The sequence below is a fragment of the Osmia bicornis genome, chromosome 4 (genome assembly GCF_907164935.1).
Source record: "Osmia bicornis bicornis chromosome 4, iOsmBic2.1, whole genome shotgun sequence".
In the NCBI taxonomy this organism is placed as follows: Eukaryota; Metazoa; Arthropoda; class Insecta; order Hymenoptera; family Megachilidae; genus Osmia; species Osmia bicornis.
In genome coordinates this window covers 5,516,443-5,544,348 of record NC_060219.1, presented here as the reverse complement: position 1 = coordinate 5,544,348, position 27,906 = coordinate 5,516,443, and the positions used below count along the sequence as shown (strand labels likewise).

The following is a 27,906-nucleotide window of genomic DNA, read 5'->3' as shown; positions in this document are numbered from 1 at the left end:
TATCGGGGGATGAGAGATTTCATCGAACCAAATATCTCATACCACATGATTCATCTAACCAGGATCTTTCGATTTCAGGTATCCCTGAGCGAAGTGTCCGGGGTCACGGATAAAGGGGGATGCAGTTGCTGATAGGATACAGGATACGAGAACGCAGTTTCGCCAGTGCGGCCGAGGTTCAGGTTTCCAGAGGAAAAGGGGAAGACGTTCGAGGGCCTTTTCCCTTTTCCTGGAATTTTATCTGTCTGCCGGGAGGATACCTTCTCCTGTTGAGGGTACCAGAGGACGAGGCTGTAATACCGGCAGGTCTAAGATAAGAGAAGACGCGGGCAGGGAGAGGAGTTCGTCCGTCACTACGGCGAAATTCCGTCCGCAATCTCTGTAGGAATCTTTGGTATTTCAGTAGCGAACCGGTGTGTAAGTATAACCCTCCGGTGTACAGGCTTACTTCTCTTAGCTGGCAGCCTCGTGAACTTCGTGAAAGACGCGCGAGAAGGTCAGCCGGATGTGCTTTGCCCGGATAGACAGGAAGGTAAGGAGAAGAAAAAAGGACCATGATGTTTCTGTCGGACGTAAGGATAGGGATAGGGTGGACCGATTGATAAAATAATTGTTTCTTAGAGAAGTTCTTTTTCAGCGTTTTCGTCCCTTCAGGATTGTTGCATACTCCTTCAGGGTTGATGCATACGTCATTATCCTTATTTGTTAATCTATTGGGTGTTTGCAAAAATCCCAGCTGTTTGATATAATTTAAATATTATGTTCATCAGATAAGACAGGAAGTCCATCCTTGATGGATGGTTTAATCAGGTTTTGTGCTATCGTATAGCTGATAATATTTTCAAATTGATCATTTCAAATCTTGATTTTTCTCAGTTATGCCCTTTCCCGCCTTTTTTTTCTCTTCTTCGCTGAATTCATGTTCATCCACATCCCTTTCCCTTATTCCGTTTTCACGGGACACCGAACCTCTCGTCGTCCTTGAGTGACGCGGAAATTAAACGAGCGACCTACATTGCCAAAAATCTGACGTTTAATAAAGAGCAAGCGATACCTTTCAACCAGCCACCAGCTGCACGTACCAGTTGGATTTGAATTAATTCGCTGGATATTGCGAGCCGCCTACTACTGGCTTCGATAAGAACTTGAATCGATTGCTTGTATTCGAGGAAATTAGTTGTGGTCCTTTCGTGACTCTTCATGTTGTTTCGTGTAAATTGCTGTTGTTATAAATTCTGAAAGAGCTTTTGTCTTCTTTTCGACTCTTTCACTACATACTTATTAATCGCTATCAATTCTGAATATCATGAAAAAGTATATTAATAAATCATAATTTGATACACAGTTTAGCATACATATGAAAAGGAAAATAGAATATGTTACACCATTTTTGGTACAAGGGATTTAACATTAAATATCATAAAATGTTGCAAATTATAAAAAATATGATATAATTGAAAATACGTTTGAGGAATAAATGAAATACGAGAACCACGCTTAAACGAAATGTGTCTCATGTTCAGCAATTTAAAAATCTGAAAAGAAAGAAAATTAAAAAAATATCCGGCGTTTTTCAAGCGTTGCAATATGAATTAATGAATCTTATGCGGTAATGAGCAAACTTCCGAGCATGGAGACTCATTTTATTTGATTAAATAAGTTTAAAGTCGGTATTGCAAGACGTACATAGTTTACATCGTCTTTCTGTTGAAATATTCATCAGGAAAAAGAAAGGTGACGCTTGTGTACGTTGCTGAACTTCCTGACCTAATACATTCTTGAACTTTGTGCTTCTACTTTTTACCCGACACTAGCTTTGCAACTTTTCCACTTGTAGTCTAACCAGGTGGCCAGTATTTTTTTCTCCTTCTTCATAGTTCAAGAGGACAGAACGTGTTTTGCTTGACTTCCAAATTAATATATCATAAAGTCTACTTTCTGGAATTACTCTTTCCCCAGTTGAGAAGGAGGAACGCTTTCTCTTGAATTTTATTAGTTTAGAAACGACACCTTCCTCTTTTTTTTATTTTAATGCAAGCGTAGGTTTTCATTTCTTATTTGCACCTGAAGTTCACAAATTTTTTAATCATGAATGCCTCTGCAAAAAAAAACTTATTTTTTATTCAGCCATTCTGCTATTTCTTTTTACCATTTGAGAGAAAGAAATTTTTCTTAAATTTTACAATTGAAGGAATGATACCTCTGCTTTTTATTTTCTTTTTTTTTCTTATTTTAGTGTTGAGTAATTAGTTTTCAAATAGTGTAGCATTGTTGTAAGCAATCAATTATGTCGCGTTACTCGTGTGTTACATCACGGAATCTAATTTTTCTAAATAAGAAGATTAAAATAGAGAAATATCCGGATGTAGTTTAGAGCATGAGAGACCGACCGCAGTGAGGTAAGTCACTTTCTCCTAGAATCGTTCTTCATCTTCGTGAAATGACATCGACTTCTTTCGACATGAAACAATCAATTTTGTGGTTTAAGGACTTCGAATTTATTTATTTCCTTTCTTCTATTCACTATCCGTGGGAATCTTCATTAATCTCTTAATGTAGTTATTAAATGCAAATGAACAACGGCTCACTTATCAACAGAATTCTAAGTAATTGCAGCTGATGACTTTAATTAAAAATGGAAACTTTTAATACCACAATATCATTTCATTTCATAAATGATACTCAATATTCTTAGGAAAAATTAAAATTTAATTATTTTTGTTTTACTTTTGACCATTTATTATATCCTTTTGGTATCAAAACTCAATAATATTTTATAATATATAAATAGTATCACACTTTTAACAATTCATCAATAACTGCAATCATAAGGTATCGATATCTGGAAATATTATAGATCTGAGATATCCGATGAACAATTAGTAGTTCTACCGGTATCGTATAGAAATATGTATTTGCATGAGCAATCGCAATCTAGTTACCACATATCCGGCAAATAAGCATAAATAAAGGATCATTACGTCAGCAGCGATCGTTAAACCAAACACGTTCGTGCATTGATCTGCTCGTTACAGGAACGTGAACCTGATTTCACGCTTCGTATCATCTAGTAACGGAAGGGTGGAGGAATCTGGACTGTCTGGTTACGGTTACGATCAGTTAGGCCTTCTACCGTGTGTGACAGCTCGACACCTTGGCCTTATGCCCTTCTATCTCGTTATGTAGTCATGACACTGGCTGATCACATTCGAATTCACTTGCGAAACTTGCGTCAGTAACTCGGTTCATTTCCGAACTCAGATCCATTGCCGAATAGTCTCTTATGTCGCTGCATATTACAAATGACTGATTTCGAAACATCGAAATTCTGATTAGCATTTCACGACAGAAGAGCATTGCGAAATATAAATTTTCAATTCAATATATTGAAGAAAATAGCTCTCTAACATAAACTTAACTAAATGTAGACAACATCCGTTTGAGAATATAACAAAAATGTCCGGAAATCATATTCAAAAGATATTCATATATGTGGGCCATGAACGAGCCCGAGGGTGTATGTCAGAATTCTCGTTTCGTTAGTGAATGGTGTCCTTTCCAATAAGAAAGTGGTCTCAATACGTGATCCCTGTAGTGACGACTTGATTTTGGAAATTGTTACACGAATGTTAATCAAGTAAATTCGTTTAAAGAAAGCTAGTGAACTTTTTTTCATCAGGATCTTTGCAAATATTGATTACGCCGATAGAACACGATGTTTTGTAAGAGGAAGACACGCAATATTTTGTATTCGTTACATAAATCTTTCGCTAATATTTGCTGACTCGGTTAATACTTCTTTGTTTGAAGAATATCGTAATACAAGGGTGATAGGGAAGAATGTTTATCTTTGTTACATAAGGCTTTTAGTGAAATTTCTACTTTTTTTTAGAATTAAAAATAGCTATAACTTTGGATGAAATACAGCATTTTTCATCTTCTTTATAAATGAATTTAGTAGACATGTAATTACAGAATGCAGGTAGTGGCAAATAAGTATATACAAGTAGTTGTATAATAATTTATATTACGAAGAATCTTGAACAAATATTCCTTCTCTTTTTTCACTTATATGTTACCAAATGTCTATTACATATGTAGTTACTTCAAATATTTGAAGTGAAAGTAGGATAAATGGGAAGATATCTATACGCTAGTGACTAGACTTTACAAGTTCTGGAAAGATCTCTTATCTTATCTATAAACATCCTGTTAGAATTCTTTCGAAGTCTAAATCTTTTAACTCTTTTCTCTTTAGTTCGTTACAAATAACTATGTGTATTTAAGGACGATTAATCCTCCTCTTTTTTTCCATAACAAATATTGATAGTATTTCTACTACGCCGCTATAACGTGCAAAATATTTTTTCATAAAAGTATGAAATATCAAATACTCACTTGACTGTGCTCGAAAAAAAATGATTTTAATTGCTTTAAATGAAAACGGTCGAACAAGTTGATACGACTGACATGTTAAATCACAGTTGTGTGACATCACGCGTCGAAAAATTCCGGAAGTTATTGGTCATTCGAAAAAAGGCTACCTGAAACAAATTTCCTCTTCGTAGCCCTGTATGTACATGATGCAACTAGGAAAATTTCTCTTCATACGTGATTCTATGAATGCACTTTCAGATCTAGAGTCCTAATGTGCTCGAACGAGATAGCGCATCAGGTATTAACGATTCGTTACTCGTTTTTATCGAAAGCAACGATCGATGTTAACATAAAAAGAATACTAAATCGATTTACCTTTATGATGCGCACCGCTTGGTATAATCAAAAGGAGATCTTAATAATAACATGTTTATAAAAACGTGATAATATGTCGACTGCCACAGTAAAAATGTTGAAATTGAAATGATTGTGGATGCAATTCAGTTAATCTTCAAGTGATTAACTTTTTTGCTACTACAGGGGTTCTAAAATCCTACATTTCAAAATAGCGAAGATACTATTGAAATTTTGAAATAGAAATATATTGTGGATAGATTCGACGAACAAAATAACTTGTATATTAAACAATTTAATATATAAAGATACAGAATCATTTTCTATCAAAGATGGTCGTAGCAAAGATGTTAGGAATAAAGATAAAAAAAAAAAGAGAAGAGCAGAATCACACGTATCGAATCAGGCTGGAACGTAGAAATCGTTTGAATTAATGGTAAACAAGGATGGTGGCCGAAAAGCATGGGTAAAGGCTAAGCCGATCGATCGTCAGCCTGTACGTGACAGTTTATTCAGCCAAATCGAGTACACACCATTCTTATTCAACGAACACGCGGTCCGTGCGCCAGGCTCGAACTTAATTACACCGCGATGAGCATTTACAACGCAACAGTCTCGGGCATTTGTCTCGCTTCTCGTCGCTTCTAACGACAAATTGCGAATTGCATTCGGAACGAATTCATTTGGACCACGTCCGGAATGGTGAAGGTTTCTCGTGCCAAGGTACCCTATCAACCCCTCTTCCTCTAACCTCTGGTCAGACCGTAGGTGTCCTTTTCCCGCCAATGACCCACGCTGTTCTCTTTCTTCGCTGTTTCCTTTCCGAGCGACGAGTGGTCGCAATTGCGACCGGATTTTCCGGAGAAAGGAACTACCCACCGTCGACGGGTCGTTCACGAACCGGAACGAATCGTCTCTAGCACGCAGTGACCCACACCAATGTCCCTCTTTGGCTTAGGCTTCCCAGTTACTCGTAATCGTTCAACGATTTACCTTACGTCTCGTTTAGAAAGTGCAGAAAACGATCACGTGGCTCTGATCATCTGATGCCCGTCACCTCTGTCTCACCTCCATCAGCTTCACCATCGTCGTCATCATCCCTTCTCTCGGTTCTGTTTGTTTCATTTTCCTTCTCTGTTCGTTGATCGCGTGATAGGACGGGTCGACAGGTAGGCAGCGTGTAATCGCGAACAGGGTATCCTCTGATCGATGAAAGAATGAAAGTTCGGGCTGGCTTGAGATCAGACCAGCTTCGAGCTGATGAAACTGTCGGGTGTCTGGAGTTCATTGGGTCTTGGCATTGTCGTATCGCGTGCCGTTTCCTTTGCCCCATTTTCTTTTTTCTTCCTTTCCGTTGCATTCAATTTTCTTCTCGCGAATCTTTCGTGTCTGCGAACAACACGATGGATGGAACACGGTTCAGTTCGGAGAAATGGAGAAAATTTTAACTACGCTAGGTCAGAAGGATCAATTGGCACTCCTTCATTCCCATTAAAAAATTATAAACCTTTTCTCGATCTCCCTATTGGATAATTATGGTTGAATCACTGACTGACTCAAAATAGTAATTTGGAGTCAGTCATGAACGGAGGACTATGCAAATTTGTTTGATGAATTAATATTGATATTAATAATATCACTGCTAATTTCAAGGTTTCAGCATTTATTTCAGCAACACACAGTAGATTCTTACGGGTAGGCATCAACTTCACGGTCGTTCAATCGAGGACTGTACTTTCTCCAGAGTCTGAATTCCAAGCGTGGGATTCACCGACCACTTTTAACCGTCTCTACATGGGTATTGGGTTTTTACACCTGAACAGACATGACCGTGATGATGCAGGACACGTGTTTCGACGTATGCTCCTTTTCTACAGTTCATCGTGCTCTCGTTGAACGTGGAACGAGCTCTGACTTTCTTATCATCGTATCATGGGTATTGGTAAGAACAGTGGGAAACGCGGTCCCGTACGTTAGGTGAATCTGATTAAATGAATTATCGTGAAACGGTAACGGGGAAAAAAGATTCTTTAGTATAGGAAGTAGAAAGTTTCAAATGATTTTGATTTTAAAGTGGAATAGGAACGGAAAGTGAGTTTTCTTAGAGGGTCTTCATTAAGAAATCAAAAGTTATCACTTTTCGGTGGCATTTCGAAACGTCGTAAATCTGACACCGTTTTGGGACATAAAAGTATCTCAAAATAACATCTGTGTTATATCAATTTAAAATTCTAAGTTCGAAGAAAATGAGTATATAAGAATTTCATTAATATTTTCAATACAAAATGGCTGGTTTATCAATTTACAATTTAGTATTGTCAATTTTCATTTGATACCATGCGTACAGATAAAAAGAATTGCTTGTATAAATCTCACAGAGGTGTATAATGCATTAAGCGGAACATTAAACTCGTTTAGAAGTTCGGAATGTCCATTAAATGACCGTCAAAGGTTTGTGAAAGCGTCCTTGTCTCATGAACTTGTCTCGCACCTGTTATGCTTTACAACTGGCTATTGTAAACTAGTTGTTACTACGTATCATTTATAATTAACATCTTTACAGAAAACGATATATGTATAATTTTTGGCATTTCTGTAAATATCCAAGGACGACCCAAGAAAAGATGACATCGTAAATAAAAGTTGGCAACGATATTGTAAAATTTGTTGGCAAAATTTCATTGGATTATTTAAACAAGTGTAGTGTAAATGGTGATGATAATTTTGTTTATCTCAAAATTGAAATGGCTATTTCAGAAACACTTTCTATATAAGCAATCACCTTGAGAATGTGAAAGAAAAGTGAAGAACTCTTCTTCTCGAGTGATTTAGTCACAGTCATAAAATCTGTGGACACATCGTTTCTTTCACTCAATGATATGAATAAATTCTTCACCGATCGAATGCTCTTTAGAATCCGGAAATTTTTCAAACGGGATCCTTTCTCTTTGTTTTGTCAAGCCAAGATTTCTATCGTTTCAAAACGTTTATTCTTACTACGGTTCCAGGTACTTGAGTCCGTTTAACGTGTCTTTGTGTTCTCTCTAAGGAATGATTACGTTCTGCATGTTTTAACGATAAAACAAAGTCGAATCGTGGCTTGGTTGAAGAAACAACCACTTCCCAGAACGTTACTTTCGCTCACGGAAACTGCCTTATCGGGGATGACGGTAAATATATTTCCATAGGAAGAAATCTGTTGTACGAAGCGATCGTAATGGTTCAATTTGTCGATATTTGTAGCGATTTTCGAACTGCAGAATATAAAACAACGAAATAGCGACGTGTTACGCCTGTATATTTTCGGTGAAAACACGACACAGATTTGTAACGAAATTCGTGAAATCGAGCCTCGATAATAAAACACGTACGTACTACGCATATTTTTGGAAACGGCTTTCTAAAAACTAAAAAAAAAATAGAAACTCGTTGGAAAAATTTGTGTTTACCAAATTAGTTTCTAATTACACAGGATCATTATTTTTAATTTTCTATTAAATTGGCAATTAAATTGAACAAATCGGCTCATTAATTGATTCATTAAATATTAATTATATAAAATTTCAAATTCATTATTAAATTAAACTCCAAAGATGGATCTTTCGTTCTTGGAAGCCTACCTTGGAATTTATTTTTACAAACTTTATGACACATTTTGCATTCATTGCTTAATTCAAGATGGAAATATTAATTGTATTCCGTCATTCTTCTGCCACGTCCTTTCCTATACATCCGGTGCAATCATCAGCCACCAGAATTTCACCAGATGATTCATTCTCGTTTCAATCCGGTGAAAACTCCGACGTATCCGCGTTTAAATTGTAAATTTCGATTCATTCCTGGTTTGACCCAGAACTGCGCAAGAATCCCGACGTGTGGTCACTTCCGGGCTTTCGACTGCGAAAGAGTCATCCTATGCAGGTGTTCCTGGTGAAAATGAAGCGGATATGTAAGCGTGACGAAAGTGAACAGGGAATGGACATTAGGGTAGAAAAAACAGTATTGAAATTGCGTGAATGTTTTCTAATAGCAGAAGAAACTTGACTTTCCTTTTCTGGATTAAATTGCAGAGCTCATTTCTGGCAAAATAATTTTTGAATTATAACAAATGAATAATCTTCTGTTATATTTCAAAATACATTGAGATATCATGACCGCGTCAAGCGAAAAAGAAAAAGACTCTTAAATCATTTAGAAACAGTCATTTGCTTGCTGTCAGCAATCACAGGAAGCTGTTACCGTCATCAGATCAGTGTGTATCTCGGTGTGTGAACAGTCTAACGATCATAGCCATAATACACGCATCGTGTAATATCCTGTCGCTGGAAATGGACACGTAATATTGTAATTTGTTGCTCCATTTACCATGGTCTGAAAACTTTCATTGCCTTCGTGCTGCAGATTTGCATTTCTGCCGGAAAGTGTAAGCGACTACTGCTCCAATTCATGCAACGAATTGAATTTTTTACTCATCATTTTCTATGACAAAATTGTGCATCTCTGGATATTTTTTCCACGAAAGTCGACAAATGATTTAACAAATTTTTTTAATTAATTCATACATTATCTTCATCGCATCTATTTTTATTTTATACTTCTCTTCTTTAACAACACATGCTCCTAAAACAAGATGGTCATAATAGCGAAGAGTACACACGTGCATATATGATTCCTCTATATTTGTTATATTTATGACACGAGCGTAAACGGAAGTGAAGTAACGGCTCTGGCGAGCACTTGATACACCGAATTTTCATTGTTGCATCGTGACCCTCTCTCGAGTGTCTCGTTACATCTCTCGATTATGGAGACAGTCGTGTTACGAAAACTCGGCTCGTTCCTTTTTACGAGGACGAATTTATGGAAAGGAAATACCAGCAGCCAGCGTATATTTCCGTTTTTCATTGTCATAGAGAATGCTACTTGTTCTGGCTGAAGTATCTTGCTGGATAATGAAACAATGCATTCATACACTTTGTAGATGGTTCTTCGATTCGTGTATTATTTTATATTTAAATAGAAAGTCAATATTATTGTAAAAATTCTACGATTTTTCTCTACATTCGCGTTGAAAATAAATCAATACCAGGAGAAGAGGAAACATGGGTAACATGGGTCAACAAGATTTCGTCACCATACATATGACTGGACATAAAAATCTCCATTCAGCAGATTCGAGGGGAAGCGAAACATATATATTCCTCTCTTCTTTTTTTTTTTTTGCTTCACCAACGCAATGGCTCTCAACGTTATTTATCAGGCTTTAAAAGGGTGGACAGTTTTGTGATACATAGAACAGAAAGCTGCTGTAAAGTTTCATCCACCTTTTTAACGACATAAAGCAAACATTAATTAGCCCGAGTCCCTGCTGGATAACTCGGCTACGAATTGGACCAGCTGTGCTCGCACACCATTGGCCAGACATTTAGCTCATTTTACGCTGAGATCAGGTGCGATAAGCCAACAGTCTCTGATAAATGACCCGCATAGGTATTTCCCAGATTTTCCGATATTATAATAATTTCCTCCTAATTAATCTACCCGCGTTAGAATCTGTATATTGATTCAGTAAATTGCCTCTGTTCGTGAATATGGGTTAGATCAGTGTATTGATCATGTTCTATCCTGATATATCTCCTATTTTTGTAACAAATTAATGTCTGGAAGATGAACCAGTAAATGATGATGATGATGATTCTGAAGTTTAATTATAATCTAATATAACTTCATCTATAGAATCTGAAAAATTCGATTATAGTTTCCAATGGAATCTTCACTTATCAGAGGAGTTAGAATCATAAACATTGGAATTTTTCCGGTGTGTAGAAGCTTCTTCCGTTTTGTCCAATGATTTCTCTGAACGTATGTCACACGGATGACCTCGAGCGGAAGAAAGAAGAAAGTTTTTAGCTGGGTGTGCGAGATGCTGCCACACCTGCGTGCATTCCATTCGACTTGACCCTAAAATTTGAATGTCTGTCGAGCATTCAACTTGACCGTGGTTCGTTCTCAGACTTATAGGTACCCTTCGCCTTACGAAAGGATCTTTGTACAGCGTTGAATTATAGGTAACATGTTCGTGTGAATCTTGAGCGTGAAAGGGAATGACATCGTTGATAATCATCTGTTGAATATTCAGCGCAAAATTTCTCGGTCAGAGGACAAATTTACACATACCTTGCGTGGTTTTTCGAGAAAGTGTTTGGAGACCAGATTTCTGCTTTCTTTGGGAAACAAAGTGGCGATTAACTTTATTCATAAAGCGATAAAAAGAAATTTGGTTTGGGACGGTTGATCATCAGAGTATGAATTTTTAATTTATTTTTGAACAAAATAGCTTCGAGGGAAATGAATTTTTGGGAATTTCAGAATGATTTGTTTTAAACGAAACTTGAGCAATGCGAGGACAGTGAAAGTTTGAAGCACAGGTTCCGTGAATCATCGCGGAACACTTACCTCTTTTCACGTAATGAGCTGATAATTAAATTCTTATTCTTATGATATATATCTTGAGCTACTTAGGTAATAATGATAAATTGTACGTTTCCAAATCGATCATTTGTTATGCAACAATCAAATAAAACACTGTATTTTAATCAAACATCCATAAAAGAACCTTCGTTCTGGTCCAAATCCAGAAAATCACAATGGAAACAAAAGAAACGGAGAAAGTCATGGAAAACGAAAACAGATCGTTTGAAAAATCACGAGAGAGTTGAACAATTAATTCAAACACGTGTCGTGGATCGGCCACCTTTTCTGTGTTTGCATACTGCAGTGACTTCCGGTATCGAAACAATCCCGTTTGTCGGTGTTTCGTTATTTTCGACCTTCTGCATCCGACATATACCGGTGGACCGGCAAGCAAAGGGAAACCGTGAGGGATGGGCGCTTTTTACTTGAATTATTGATGTCAACGTAATGGACCTCAATGGAGCTGCGCGGATACATACACGTAACGTTTCATCTTGCATGCACGTGTTCCGGAAGCCTCTCTTCTCCTCCTCGTTTTTCTTTTTTTTTGTACCCACGTACATGAGACGTCTTTAAAACGTATACAGGGTATGTAGGGCTCTGAATTAAATCAACTTCGTCCTCCATTTGAAAGTCAAGAATAGAGGGAGAGGTTGGTAACATTCCTTTGAAAAATGATGTAATACTGATGGTATCGTTAAGATTATCAGTTGGAAGGGTTATAGTAGTAAGTAGCTATATTTCTTGGCAATCAGAGTTAATAAAATAAAAAGTGAATGACGCCGGGCTTATTGTTGATTAGCATGGCAAATTAGATATATTCGAATAATTAATAGAAAATAGTAGAAAAATATTATTTTGACTGGCATTGTAAGGTAGCATACAGAAAGCTTGATATTTGAAATTTAAAGGATGCTAAAATATTATGATAAAATATTTGCTCCATTAATTACATTTCACTTGTAATTGCTGTAATTATGAAAAGAAGCAGTGTAATTGATTCACTAATATTCCAAATTCCGTCAGAAGATATTTGACACAGAATCTTGCTGCCAGTAGTTAAGGCAACATCTAAAGGGATTTTCCTGAAATGTCTCTATGTATTCAAGCGTTTTGTTAATTAAGGGAAGGAACATGTATCTTACTTGTAATTTGTAGGAACTCCTGTATGTACATGAATCTAAAGTGGAAGTGAGCCTGTTACAACTCAAAAGGAAGTGCCAAAGGATGTTGAATTTTCGTTATACATGTAGTTAGAATTGAAGTTTGAACTACGGGGCATTTGTAGCCTTAGGTTAATGACATTGTAAACTAAAGGAACTTCCATTAATATTCATTCTTAAATATTATCCTTTATTCAACGTTGACTGGTTTGATTAAATTAACAAGATTTGAGATTTTTAAAATTTTTCTATTTTTATTGTAATAAATAGATCAAAATATTCCTCTTAAATTCTGTTTTCTGTAAAGATACAAAAGTCTGCCTTAACGAAGAACACTTTATGCGGTGGAAAAGATTACACCAAACTCTTCGGTATGATTTTGACACGCGAAATGCTGGTTTCCGTTTCAGCTAAGCTGTGAAACAGGTCGCGTTTCTATTTCATTGTGCTCACTTGTTCACTGAGAATTACATTGCTGTTGTACGATAATTAACTGTTTCAACGAGATTTTAGATAGCTTGGTAACTCGGTAGAACGTTATCACTGTGATACTTTTAATTGATGGTAAACAGTGATACGTACAGCAAACTGCATTCGAATTCCTCAAAATATGTGTAAAATCCAATAGCCAATTGATTCCTCTTCGTAAAATTGGCCACCCATTGAATTTTTTCGCCACTGGGTCAACTAGGTCGACTAGGGTGATTAAGCCGAAGAATAATTAATGTCTTAGTAGACTTGTCGTTAAATTAAAGAAACCTAACAAATTTCAAATAGTTTGTGTTTTATTTCAATTTCAAGACGTGATACTCGATTTTCGTTAAGTCATTGGTTCATCCAATATATTCAATATTAGCTATGTCACAGATGTAAGTAGGAAGATTCAAAAATGAAATATTTTCATTTGATAGGATCAATAAATATCAATGGTCCAACACTTCCGAGCGCATCTTTCCTCGTCGAGTCAGAGACAGGGGCTAGCCTACTTTCTCTACAAAGAGAATTTTTAACTGGTCGTGTGAGGGTACCGTCTCTCCCCACTGTCTCCTCTCTCGTGTCTCTCCCTCTCTCTCTCCTCTTGTGTCTGTCGTTTCCTCGATTTACTCAAGCAAACTCAACGGAGAATACCTTCGACCGGTACCCCTCTCAGAGTCTATATAAGTGGACTGTTCGTACCTGGACAAGCATTTTTTGTGTTGGTAGTGACAGAGTCTCGTGGCTGTTGGTTCGAAAGCGTCAGGATGATGTGCAACGATGTGTTCGACTGAAAGTCCGAAGGAGATTAAACTATCTTTCGTTTGGATCGAGAGGATCCAGTGAAGAGGAAGAGGAAACTGATAGTGTCGTTTGATTAGTGTGCAGTGCGGACAATTATTTAACGTGGGTGCAGCATGGTAGGAATCAAGGTAGGTGATCGGTGGATTTTATCGTCGTCCGAGTGATTACTTGCCTTTTCTGCTCAGTGTACTCTATGCAGTGTTAATCACCAAGTTTTTATCCAGTTCTTTGATATTCTTACTAATCGTTCGAGGTGAATTAAGGTGATCTGTGATCGCTTCGAGGGACTTTCTGTTGCAATTCACCGGAAGGATGTTATTTTCTCTCGAGACGAAACTTTGGGAAAGCTGATCATGATATCGATGGATGTTAATGATCTTTGAATTTATGAGGAACTGTTAATCTTTTCACGTTGCACGTATCTGTTTTTCACATAATGGGCTTTGAATTTGAGTGCATTGTAAAATGTGTTTTATGTATTCAGTTTGGTATAAAATGTGTTTAAGGGTGGATATGTTAGATGACATTTTTTAAAACACGAAGTTCAAGAGAAACTGGAGCTATTAAAGTCGAGAAATTACTCTCCCATTCGACTGACACCTTTCTACTTATCGCATAAACACTTCCCATCAATCTATGGGTGTTATTAACATTAAAATAACAACCTGTCAATTCAGTGATTTTTTTTTTTTCATTGACAACGTCGATCATTTCTCAAGTAAAATAGAAGTATAATTTGTCGATTATTAAAGCAAATAGTTCAATTGAAATGAAAATATTTCTATTACGTGAAAGTAAAAACTTTTCAGTTGTTTAATTAATGGCAAACAATGTTACACTTCTTTGGCACGGTGTTGCATCAACATTATGAAAATAGCTAAACACGATCAAAGTGATTATGGTTTCTACTGTCTAATTTAACCTGAAAGTGTAGAAAGTAGCGATGTTGCAGTAATTGAATGCAATAAAAATGATTAAAGAAGTTTGATAATTTTGAAAGTAATCACAAGTTGCCTGTTTAATAATTTAATATTTCAATATTTTATCTCCAAATGTTTGCTAAAGTAGAAAGCAATGTAAATTTCTATGAAAAACTAACAAAATTATGTTCATAAGATTGTGTTTAGCTGAAAGTTTACATTTTGTTACTGTTCATTTATCTCAGTGCATTCGTGCATTGCACTTCTCGTCGCTGCACTTGAGAGAAAGTGCATATTATGTTAACCTTGTATCTCGGTCATTGTGCCATTTGAAACATCCATGAATGGTTTTTTAATAGCAATAACCAGGTTTCTTGTCCCCTCTTTAATATCTTTTATGAAAAAACAAATTGGTTGTTACAGTATTATGGGATATGGTGAATAGCTATTATCATAAAAGGAACGTGAAAGCATTGTTCAGTTATGTCTTTACGTAATTCGAATATTTGCCAAAGAAAATGAAAAGTGTCATCTGTAATATTTATCCTCATTCTACAATTTTGCAATCTAAATTATATGCAATAATTAAAGAAATTCATAAATAGCTCTCAGTTCAGTCAGAGATGTTTATCTTGTCGTGTAGCAATGTTTAACTTCAATCAGTGAGTCGAAGTGGAAAACAATCATAGATCAAAGAGAAACTGTCATTTCTTTCATCATTCTATGGAACAGCATCTTTGCAATTAACATAATTATTCACGGTGCCGTAGGTTTAATACTCGCTGCGAGTAAAGTAAATGCACGTTCACATAATTTTCACGTACATTGGAACGACTACCTCATCCAGCGGCAACCAAGGTCGTAAACTAGCTTAAAGTCTCCCACGGCCTTCAATATGGAGTTTGTAGACAATGCACAAGCGAAATGTGTACGCGATACTAAGCTGCAGTTATGCAGCCGACGAACTAATTAGAACTGGAGAAGATACCATAGTAGTTTAGCTAACTCATCCAAAATCTAGGAACTGTTCTAATCTTGTCTTTACTTTTCGTGAGCGACGAAAGAAACATTCAAAACAGTAATTACTATTAATAAATAACAGCATTAAGACACAACAGTATTAGTTATATAGTAGTATCACAGATAAATAATATTTATTTTATAATAATAGTAATTGTTATTGATTAAATGTTATTTAAATTAACTACATCACTGCTATTAGTTAAACGGTAATTACCATATAATGGTACTAATTTTAACTAAATGTTAGTTAAATTGAAAGCCTCAGAGTACTGGGCATATTTAATAAAATGTGTTTGGTACTTATTTCAATTACTTCACACAAGTAATGCACAAGCTACTTACAATTCACGCTCCATTTACCTCCCATTAACTTCCAGCTCGTAATTACAACTATCCACTAAATAATCACCTACTTCTTACTTTCGTTACCCCGTAATGAAGAACTTAATTGCAATCAAGCTCGAGATAACAGCTGTTATCAATATTATTAAAATCGAATGAAAGTTGAAGAAAATTTTTATTTTGGTTACAGATGTCGATCGTGTTGCTGAGCATTTTGCTGATTGGACATCATGTTCAAGCAGTAGTCAATAAGGCGCAGCCACAAACGTCTGTCAAAGGCGAGGAAGATAAACAAAACGAAATTAAAGCTGATGATAGAATAAGTAATTCTTATGGTCCACCAGCTGATGATTATGGACCACCAATTGGGGCAAATTTGAAGGGACCAGCTCCAGTTTACGGTCCGCCAGAACTAGTAGGTGATCAAGGACCTACGCCTATATATCCCCCTCCACCGCCAGAAATATCGTTACCGGTATATGGGCCACCATTGTCTTCCTACGGACCTCCACGGAACATCAAACCATTCTACGGTCCACCGAAACAAAGTTACGGTCCTCCATTGTCTCCTTTGCCCTCGAAACTGAGCTTTGGCTCGCTGAAGCTTCACTACGGGCCACCGAAGCAACACTACGGACCGCCATATTCCTTCGGCTCGTTTAGGCCACCGAAGCCTCAGTATGGTCCTCCATTGAAATTCACTTCCGGCGTGTCTAATCAATTCATCGCATCGTCGGGTCACAGACCAACGAAACCGGTACTCGAGACCTCCGTCTCCCTACCTCTGAACACATACGAACCCCCTCAGAAACTCGCCGTCCAGTTTAATCGCCAACCGAACGACGAATATGGACCACCACCGCCACCAGCGATTTCGGCTGTGCCTGAATCTCAATATGGACCACCGACCAGTGACTTGTACGTACCCCCTCCGCCGGTTCCTCCGCCAGGTGTCCCAGCACCACCTACGCCACCTGACATCAAGTACGACGGCTGGCAGCCCATTGCTGGGTTGAGCAATCAGCACGGACAGCCTTCGAACACCTATGGTCCTCCGTCGAACGAGCCCAAGACGGTAGAAGGTTCCTCCTCGAACTTGCAGGACAATCCAAACGTGCCCAGCGATTCCTATGGGGTTCCGATACACAATCCTGAAGCTCAAGATTTAAAGACCTCTGTGAAATTGGGTGCCAATGAAAATGCGGGATTACCACCGCCATCACTGCCCGAGTACGAACCATTCCATAATGAAAATCAGAATCCACCGAAGAAGGACCTACCTGAGAAGATTGTATCTGGTCCAGTTAATCTGCAGTACGAGGTGCCTAAAGTTGAACCACTGCCTCTCATCAAAACAGTTGGATTCGAGCTCCTACCGACAGTTTCGCCGTTATCTTCGGATCTGTCTGGTTTAAAATTACCAGTGCTGGATAGTGTTCCTCATTTTAATCTTGGATTCGGAGACACCCATGCGTTTCAGAGTTTAGGAAACGATTTGTCGTTGGGTCAATTCTCAGCCAATGGACTATCTAATAGTTATGGTCCTCCATTGGCAGGTGTATCCTTCGGAAAACTGAACTCTATTGAATCTGGCATACCTTTGCCTCCACCTCCTCTACTGGACACCTACAGTTTCCCTCCTCTCTCTTCGTTCTCGCCCAATGAACCATATCAGTCCGCGGAAGCAGGTCGGGCGTCGTCGTTTTCTTCTTTCGGTCTGCACGGCAGTTCGCTTTTTAAGCAGAACATACATCATCATCGTCCTCATGGCGCGTTCAGGTCTCCCCCGCCACTTCCTGGTTCTCTGATACCGCCTCGTAATCGCGAGCCAATCAAGTTCAAAGAACCCATCCCCAGCGGATTGTTGACCAACCTGAATCGCTATGTACCACCACCGAGACACGCTGACTTGGCCAAATCACCAAAAACGTTCATTTCAACTTTGTCGTTTGAACAGCAATTGCCTAGCTTAAGCGCTCCAGTGGCGTTCCAGAAATTACAGAACCTCGGCTCAAACTCGCCGATAGCAGCACCGAACGCCCAGTACGGGACGCCGTTATCCTTTAGTGATTTCAACACCCCTGCACCGGTATTGACATACGGGGCGCCAAACTTTGGTCCGGCTTCTTCTTTCGTCTCGACCTCCACCAATTTCGGGAACAATCTCTACGACAGCATTGGCAATACCATAACCACCACCTATGGCACTCCTGTAGTGAGTTTACCACTATCGACAGGCGGTGGTCACGATTGTGGCTTCCAACAGACGGGCACAGGTACGCAGTACAGTTTCAAGGATACTGGCAACTACCTGGCCAACTCAGGACCTCAGCTGCACAGCTTTGGTGCAGCTTTGTCAGGCCAGTCTCTTTCCTCCGATTTGAGCCAGAACTTCAAGGTAGGCTCGCTGGGTCTGCCTCAATCGGTCAGCCAACTGAACCTGGAGAGTTACGAACAGCCCAAGACGAATCTGAAGGACAGTTACGGCAATCCTGTAGGAGTACAGACCGCTCCCGAGCAGTCGGATAACATCCTGGCCAGTGACCATAGCCAGTCGCCCGATGTGGCTAATGTAATTTCGGCTCCTCCTGTCACGCAGTTCCAAGACTCTTCCTTCTCTTCGAGTTCTCAGGACAACGGCATAAGGGCGGAAGCACTAACAGCCAGTTTAAGCGAGCAGGGATTCGGTCAAGCTAAGAATCTTGGCTCCAACGAGGTGGATGCTAGCCAGTTCTTGAACAGCCAGGAGGGCAGTGAAGCTTTGTCTTTGGCCAAGGGATTAACATCGAGCGGAGGTGATGGTTTCGAGGTTCAGGGCTCTAAGGGAACGTACATGCTTCAGATCCAGGCTGCTGATGGTGGATTAGGCACCGAGAACTCGGACGGTAGCATCAGACACGACCAGGTCCTGTCCAATGGACTTCTGCAGGACATCCTCGCGGCCATTGAACAACCGGAACAAGGACAGGTACAGGTTCAAGGTCATCCCGAGGTGCAGTCGTTACAACACTTGTACAGTAATTTAGCGGAACCTAGGAACGCGGATATCCCCAAAGGACATTACATCACTGTTGAGGAGGGATCAGGGAAGAAGGATATCGGTGAATTGGCCGAACTGGCCAGCGACAGGAGCGAGAGTGAATTTAATAAAGCAGACGCTTCGAAGAAGGAAGCTGTTGCTCTTTTCTTCAATAATCAATACAGTGACTCCCGGAAGGAGACCAGGTCAGTAGCGAAACGCGAGAAAGTAGGTGCCTCGGAGAATGCAAAAGGTGCGAGTAAAGAGAAGTCTTCTTAACCTCTTCAGAAGACATAACAGTAAGGTACAATAATATAATTTCCTCTCAATCCTATCTCAAGCTGGAGATAGGAAATCATATCCGGTGAAATCATTTTTGGTGATTTGAAGTGATTGATAGCCTAAAATTACCGAGTTAACAATTTCACAGGATATGTGTTTTTCGGCATAAAATCATAAAAGGCATTGATTCCATGAAATATGTAGCCATCGAAGTGTCAAATTGTTAAAATTTCTACGATTTCCAATCACTTCGACATTTCGATTTTTTCTATTGTGTTGTTTCCAGTCAAAGATTACACTCCTCTATCGAGTGCAACGAAATGTAGGTTTAGTTGCATTTCACGTGGAAATTAGAGAGACAAAGCTGTAATTTGCTTAACTTCTTCGCTCGTCCAGGAAACGAAAGACATAATCATTTGTTGGCTAACGCATCGATGACCGGTTATGACGCAAAGCGTCCACTTTACTCAACAAATTCTCGTTCCTTATTTAAACAACGATTACATAAGCCAGGCGTGAAATGTTGAATCTCCCATTCGCTAAAAGGTAGACGGTTATCGATGGATTCAAAGTCGTGAAGTGTTCTTTCGATAGCAATAGAAGAATCGAAGCGTTCCACGGTCTTTTCTCGCTTGAAAACTCTTCAACGAGACAGAGAGGTTTTCTCGTGAACGATTCGAGTAAAAGTATCGACGTCGTCCTTTTTTGGGGACCATTCGTGTCACGGCCATTCGCGAACTTAGAGTCGCCTCTTTCGGCTCGTTTCATTGACGAATCGGTCGCAACATCTTGCAATACTCATCTGGCTCGTTGGACTGCGAACTGTTGACGGTTATCGAGCCACTTTCTTCTGTGGCGAACCTTCACCGAGGTGAAAGTTCAAAACCTTGTTCAACAGCTTCGAGTAATATCGCTTACCTTCTAGGGAAAAAAAAAGAATCTCGTTTTCGAGTGAAACGCATTGCTCGAGTTTTGCATACCTTTGTCACGATAACAGGTAGATATGTATATATCTAGTCCGTTGCTCTTTATGGAATACGTTATACCAGTTATCCACCGGAGAGAATGAGATCTTACGACTTTATTCACTTTCATGTTGATTAGCTGTGGAAGCGTTACTTTTTCCTTCGATACTAAATTCTTATCTTCTAACGCGTTGATGCGATGGAGGACCTCACAGCAAGAGGAGTGCAGTTTCGTTCTAACCCGTTCGCCTAGCGATTTAACCCCTTGCAATTTTTTCGATACTTGCATCAGTCAGAGCTAACTATTTATTGCTTCAATTTTAGAACAAATAAAGAAAAATAAAAAATCACCTGTACATAGCATTCAACGATCCTTGGTTGAGGAAATTGTAATTAGAATTAAACTCAAAATTTAACCATACTAAAAGTACCAACCAAATTTAATGCATTTGAATTGTAAGTTGCGTCACGAGTGTGACACGACGTTGCAGGGCAAGGGGTTAATAGGTCTTCTATTATGAAAAATTTGCCAAGAATAGAAATAAAAATTTATCAACTCGGTAACTAATTAAATCAAAGCAATAATTTGATAAACGTTGAAAATGGTAAAATGATAAAAATGGAGCTGCATCCCATCTTATAAGTGTAATTATATTATTGTTCCAATACTTTCATGCGTATCTGTATAGTAATTTCCTGTATTAGCAGAGCTAGATCAAATTCTACTTTTTCTAAGTGAAAGCGTTTTGAGGCACAAGTACCCAAAGATACACGAGTCAGTCGTATATAGAGAAGCAGTAAAACTCTGTCGTCCGGTACGGTTGATAACCGACGCGATCACATGCTGAAATATATAACCTGGGCCAGAAATATAGGTAATAAAATGTTAACGCGTTTCGCATGCAAGGCAGGCGACGTTCATCGACGCCGGGTTTTAACGCCGTTGCGTTATCAACGACGCACACGTCTCGTATTCAGAGTAATCTTGAAACTTCTTGTACTTTTATAGTGCTGCTAGGTCGAATGGTTATGCATAACTTGGTGTATTGCGGATACGTTAAAATAAGTAGAGCGTATATAAGCTTAGGGAGACGCTCGGTTGTTAAGAAACACGCAGCTACTAAGCTGCCAAGCCATAAAACATGTCAATTTCCTTCTAACTCCTATTGTTCTTCCTTCTCTTTATCTCCCTTTTTATACTTTATATGTAATTTAATTTATTGCTTTATATAATAAGACAGTGTCCTGTGCGATGACGTATCGTTCACGTTGGTTAACAAATTAATTGCCACAATTAGTCATCGATGGTTCAACGTTACAAACATGAAATTTCATTAATCACATGGCAATTATTGTTAAAGTGTATTGTTTTTCAGGGTGGTAATTAAGGTGTTAAGAGATCGATTTTGTCATTCGTTCAACTGTGCGACTGTACTTTTTATATTATGCGTGCATTTACTATGTTAAGCGTGTAAATATACGATGTGTTTGTATATAGAAGGATTCCTTTGGTTTTGTCCTGTGTGGGTGATAACCTGTATCCCTTTTTTTCGATAACCACTTAAAAAAGAATTTTAGGTAATATAGAAATTTCAATACAGAAGCCTAATTCTTTAGATTTAAAATTTGCATAGAATTAGTACCGTTTATGGTTTACCAATTTTTCCATTCTTGAAATTACTAAATTTAATAATTTAAAAAAAATACTCGATGGAATTTCCAAAAATTTAATATACATTTTCTCCTCTCTTTACTCGACTAGTTGTAATCCCAACTTTCAGTAGCCAAGATTTGTGTTTCATGTTTGCGAATCCAATTTGAAAATGTCGGGGAAAGTGTTTGGCCGAAATTCTAGCACGACGGCGAAACGAAAACGTACGAGAGGAATTAAGCATCCGCCGCTAAGTAGGATTACGGTTATGTAAATGAAACGCTATGGCGTTTAGGTTAACGCGTTCTCACTTGCCATCAGATCCTCGATCCTCTTCCACTTTTCCTATGTTTCTTTCCCTCTTCAGGTTCGCTTCTGCCTAGCCTGGCTCTCCTCCTTTCCTCCATTATTCCGTTGTTCGCGCACCAGACAATACGATCATATAAGGCCTCCTTTGGAAACTGAAACTCGACTAAACCATGAGAATGTTCGCATGTTTTAAGTTATGTATAAAACCGGGCGTGTACAGTAACGCGAGAATTTCCGCTTGATTCGAGCTTCGTATAATATAAATATAAGGCATTCCAGTGGCAATTAAGGCAATCTCCTTAACATTTTGAAATATTCGAGAAAAATGGAAAAGGAACAAGGACAAATACACATGGCCAATTTGCACTGTGTCGGTTAACGAACTGAAGTTGACAAGTATATTCAAGAAACCAAGGAACTGGTACATCACCATTCCGCGTCGTTAGCAAACTAAAGTCAGACTCCCTCCACAAATTATAACTGCACACCTTATTCCTCTTCCCTCCTATTCATCTTCTTCTTTCCGAAGCATTTCTTCCGCTCGCTACTTCCTGCCGCTTCGTTACGCAAGAAGATGCATCCGAACGAGCCTGGAATTCTCGTCGCGAATGTTGAACATCCTAAGATACAGGGTGTACCGTAAGAATTTGATAGCGAAAAGTCAGGACTAGCGAGTGCTATACATTCTCTATTATACTAGCGCTAGCTATTCTCCTTGATCCTAGCTATTTTCCTAGATTTAACGCTAATTACTCCAGCCCTCTAACTATGTTTCTCGACTCTAGATTTAACGCTAGCTACTCCAGCATTCTATTTCCCTCGACCCTAGATTTAACGCTAGCTATTTAACCCTCTCGCTATCTTCTAGCCTGAATTTAGAGCTAGTTGCTCTAGTCTCCCCGCTACCTTCCATGCCCTTCGGTACATAGCATTTGGTACTCTAGCTTTCCAATTATCTTCCGCGTCTCTAGGTATCAGCATTAGCTATTCTTCCACTTATCTCCCCAATGTAATCTAATCTTTAAACGCGACCTTCGACCTGCTTCGCGTCCAAAAACGTCGGCCTCGCCAGCTTATTGCTCTTTGAACGTCTTCGGGTTCTCTTGTTGCGCCCCGTAGGATTATCCTAGAATGTTAGGCGTTGTCGCATAACACCGGCAACAAACACGGATACCATCCTCTTCTGTCGCTGGATCCTTACGGCGTAAACTGGTTCCATGGTTGAAGTTAACCAGCGAACAAGAGAGAAAATGGACGTCACGCGAGCAAGCAGCAACGTCGAAATGAATTTCGTTAGCGTTCAGACAAGCTCGAAGGAACCGTAACGACTTCCTTCTCGTGTAGCTTTAATCGAAAGAGGTATCACCGGTATTCTCGTGAAACAGAGAGGGCTGGTGACGAGGAGGGATTGCCAGAGATCTCGAAGGAGCAGGGTTTCCCGCAAGAGGGAGGTAGCCAGGGGGAACGTATGCATTTCTCGCGAAGCTCTGGAAGTGCTTTATTTCCATAGTGAGCCGGTATACGTACACACCGACAGTCATGCTGATCTCGAGAGGAGCGTCGTTGCGCCTCCTGGGTGGTATATACGAAATATAAGGCGACTTGACAGAAAGAGAGTCTCAGGCGTATCGTTGGTCGGTCTGCATGCCGTAGCCTGGCTCGCCTTAGGCAAAATTCTCTTTTCTTCCCCCTCCTCTTTTCGAACGGGGTATGGTCGCTAAAAGTGAAATCTTAGAAAATAAAATAGCCCCACAGGCGGCTGTCGGTACCTCCTAAAACGCGCTCACGATTCTTCATACCTCTTTCAACAACTTACCATACGTTTCAAAGTTTTCTTAAAAAGAAGTTCTAGTTTGGTTGGTTAAAAAACAAAAGTAAATATTTATTATAATTAAATCTAGTATGTGATTGTTCATGTTCGTCTGATATTTCAGAGGCAAGATTTCCGAATGGTTTGAAGCATATTATTGAGGTGAAGACCTTCAATAGCATTTGTGATAATAGATTAGTGTAGCAGTAGTAGTAGTATTAATATTATATCAATGGTGATAGAAGTGATAATAATAGTAATAATATAAATGAAGTAATATTTTCAAAATTAGTGGAGATGTTTAAAAAAGGAGGTAACTAGATGATTGTTCCGTGCACTCAATACACTCAAGTACCGAGCGTAATTCATACACTGATTGACATAATTATTCTCCAACATTGCATCTCTGTCAGAATTACGCAATTGCAGAAGCAGCAAATGTCACTGGCCCGTATGATGCCGTAATTAGCTGGATAATTGAGAAATACTGGGAATTTAAGGATATAACTTACATGCGTGCGCACATAATTTCTAATTAAGTTGATCCCATTACCGATGCAATATTTCATTTGCATAATTAATTTATTGCCAAACAGGCCATCCTGAGTGGCAGTCGAAAACCGTGTACCGCTATTTTCGTTGTAATAACGAAATCTTGTCAACCAATTTCATACTTTATTATACATTGCGTAAAAATGAAATTAGACTCGTTTTTCTTTTTAATAAATGAAATTAAGGAAAAATTTCTAACTAATGTAAACTTAAAATTCATAATTACCGGATTATAGTACAAGGAATACAAATTAACAACAATTGCACCGCGTCGAAACTGTCAAAGAAACAAACGTCGATATTCCAGTAAACGGTGATTATCCGTTACCATTGACGAAACTAAGCTCGTATACGAGGATTCATGGAAGATCGGGGGTTATTCATAGACATCGAAGCGGGATATTGTTCCGCTTGATCGATCGACGGTTCAACGGGGTTAATCGGAAAATCTCCGTAGAAAATCCGTCCTCAGGGGGGTTGGAAGAGGGGCTACGGGACGGCTAAAGTACACGTCGCGTAACAACGAGAGGGAAAAATGACAGACGTGAAAAAAAAAAAAGAACGGAAGAAGGAAAGGAAAGCGAGATGATAGGCTGCAGAGCTTTGAAGGAGAAGGAACGAGTCTAGAAGGAATTCCATAAAAATCGGTGAAATATGCATAGTACCACGGAACGTGGAGGAGCGTCGCGACGTCGTCGAGTGTCCCGGGGGAAACGGGGAATCCCAGCGCGAAAAAGAGAACGAATTTCGAGTAGAAGAAGAAGAAGAAGAAAAAAGAACGTCCGAAAGGGAAGAGAGCAGGTTGAAGAGAAGGGTGCCAGTGATGGAGAAGGGGTTAGGGGAGGTGACAGATAAAGGAAAGAAGGTCGGAAGAGCGAACATTTGGAACGTCTCCTCGAACGAAATCTAATTTCACTCCCACGACGAAACTAAGCTATTTTCTCCGCAATATGCACGCGCAAGTGCTTCGACGATGTTTTTCAACACCTCTTCCCTTTCCCCCAGTTTTCCGTTTCCTCCAGGTCTTCTTAGCATCCGGAGAAAGTTGCAAATTTTCCCGCCTTCTTCAGGGAACATCCATCTAACATTTTTCCACCCGTATTCTTTTCTGAATATTTCTCTGTTCATATGATTTTCATTAACGATAGAATCATACGGCAAATGTTTTATTTGTAAGATCCTGGTACAAGTGGTAGAGAGGAGCTAACTCGTGCTCAACCTGTTGTACGGTGCTTGCGTAGACAACTCTTAGGTAAATATACGAGGCAAACTTTGAACGCGTTTGCATTGCCCCGCACTGTCAAGCGGTTAGAGACAGAACTTTGCACGAAATCACCGATGTTTATCAGTCGAATCAATTATAGCATTAAATCCATCTTTCTCAAATTCAATCTACGATTAGCCGTACTTATATCAAGCTATCCCAGAGTTTCGCTCGAATAATCACTATTCACCTACATCCGTCTCGTGGAAACAAAGATTCGACGTACAGTTCTTTGCAAGCGACCGTCGCGTTTCGAAAAGATTCCATTGTTTGTTTCGACGCTGCGCTGCTTTCCCTTCGGGAACAGCGAGGAAAAAAAAAGAAGAAAGAGGAAGAAACAAAAGATTCCTCGAGGCGTTCGTACGGCAGAGTTTTGAAAGGAGCATCGAGAAGAACGAAGAAAGTGGCAGGGAAGTGTACTGAAATGGCGGTGGCTGAAGAGCATCAGGATTTCTGATTCTGCCCTCATAATTAAGCCGGCGTTGCTTTTTGATGGCCACTAAAAATGTCACAGAGGGTCGAATGGTTCAGGAATTTCTCCAAGGGACTTCCAACTTCGAGGCTGCTTTTCCGCTTGCCCGTAAGGGTTGCTCGGCTGCCGAGGAAGGGAAAAGAAGAGCAACCCTTATGCTCTTGATATTAGCAATAGCCAGTCTCGTAAAGTCGACTGTGCGGTAATTCGAGTCACTTTGCGAACCCTTTATACACTCGCCGGCCTACGCAGAAGGGATGTACGCGACAGGACGGCGGGGACGAGGGGCGGTTTGAAATACCGTGGGTAGGGCAGTGATTTTAATGCGGGCGGTTCTTAAATTTTACGTCACTTTCCCATCTACGTTCCAACGAGCACCGTCGCCGTTTGCCACTGGACGCGGACGTGGAACGCAGGATTAAACTGTACCAAGGGGGTAAACCTCTAGCAGGTTTCCGACGGTGTTAATTCGGTTATGCGGGTTAGAACGTCGAGGGTACACCCTTTCCTATGTTGAAACGTTTCAGTTGGATACACTGAAAAGTTGCTTCTACACTCCACAGAAATGTAATAATACCTACCGTACGAGCGAACGGACGTTCGAATGAAAATATCAGGTGGTAATAATAGACGGATGCTGTTTTCTTGTAGATAGAGTTAAGGGGTTGAAAGGTTTATGTAATTTTTCAGAAAAGCATATTATTATTTGAATTCATTATTGATATTATTATCATTAGTAGTATGTGTTATTCATACTATTACTATAATATTTATGGGACTATCGTCCATGAATGAAATAATTATTATTTATGAATCTGTTATTTGTTGACCTATTTCTATTTCAGTGATATTATTATTATAAGTGATAGCAATCAAATATCATCCCCTTAGAATTACCTTCTGCATTAGATTACGACCGATATAGGGTAGCTAGAAAATCCAGGGCCACTCCGCGCAATGAAAGTGGATATTTTATCTAATCTTTGTTCAACCACGATTACCGAGAAGATTTAGTTAAACCCGTTACTGTTTCCAATAACATTTAATCCTTTTGGTAGGGTAATTGAACGAATGGAAGGGGAGGAAAGGTTTACGAACGGATCGAAGGTCGCGAAGGTTGGTGAAACTTTTTTAACCAAGCCGCACCTCTCTCTGATTTAATAAGTTCATTACCTAATGAACAGGTGTACGAAGCAAGCTGCCCTCCCATATAGCTGCCAGCTTACTCGCATCGGTCATTCGCATCGGTAATCAATACTTTTAATTATCGCATTTTTATGAATTCGACGGCAGTTTAGTTTTAATTGGATATGAAATCGATGATACCATCCTCCATATTCAGACCAATTTTCGCGCCTTTAATTAACACAACGGTAGCTAATTTATCGGACGTTAGTCGTCAATGTTTCCGCGATGCTATTTTATTGCCTCTTTTGACTTAACGAGAGGAATTTTTTTCTAAGAATAATTCTCTTAAAATTTACACAAAATGATTTAATAACTTCGAAAAGTGTTTTCTATGTTATCACGCAAATTAAAGTTAAATATGTGCTTACTTAATTAAAGTTCCCGCTCATGCAGTTTAATTTAGAAAATTGTTACTACATGAATTACAACTACAAAAATGATAATTTGTTCAATTAATTAAATT

General features: G+C 39.1%; 1 protein-coding gene across 1 annotated transcript; it reads left to right on the top strand.

The window, feature by feature from the left end:
- Positions 1–88: 88 nt before the first annotated feature.
- Positions 89–21,676, top strand: LOC114879837. Its single transcript, XM_029195169.2, has 3 exons — positions 89–532; positions 13,572–13,774; positions 16,122–21,676. The coding sequence occupies exons 2-3, from the start codon at positions 13,760–13,762 to the stop codon at positions 19,227–19,229; spliced, it is 3,123 nt and encodes a 1,040-aa protein (XP_029051002.2). The 5' UTR covers positions 89–532; positions 13,572–13,759; the 3' UTR covers positions 19,230–21,676.
- Positions 21,677–27,906: the final 6,230 nt, after the last annotated feature.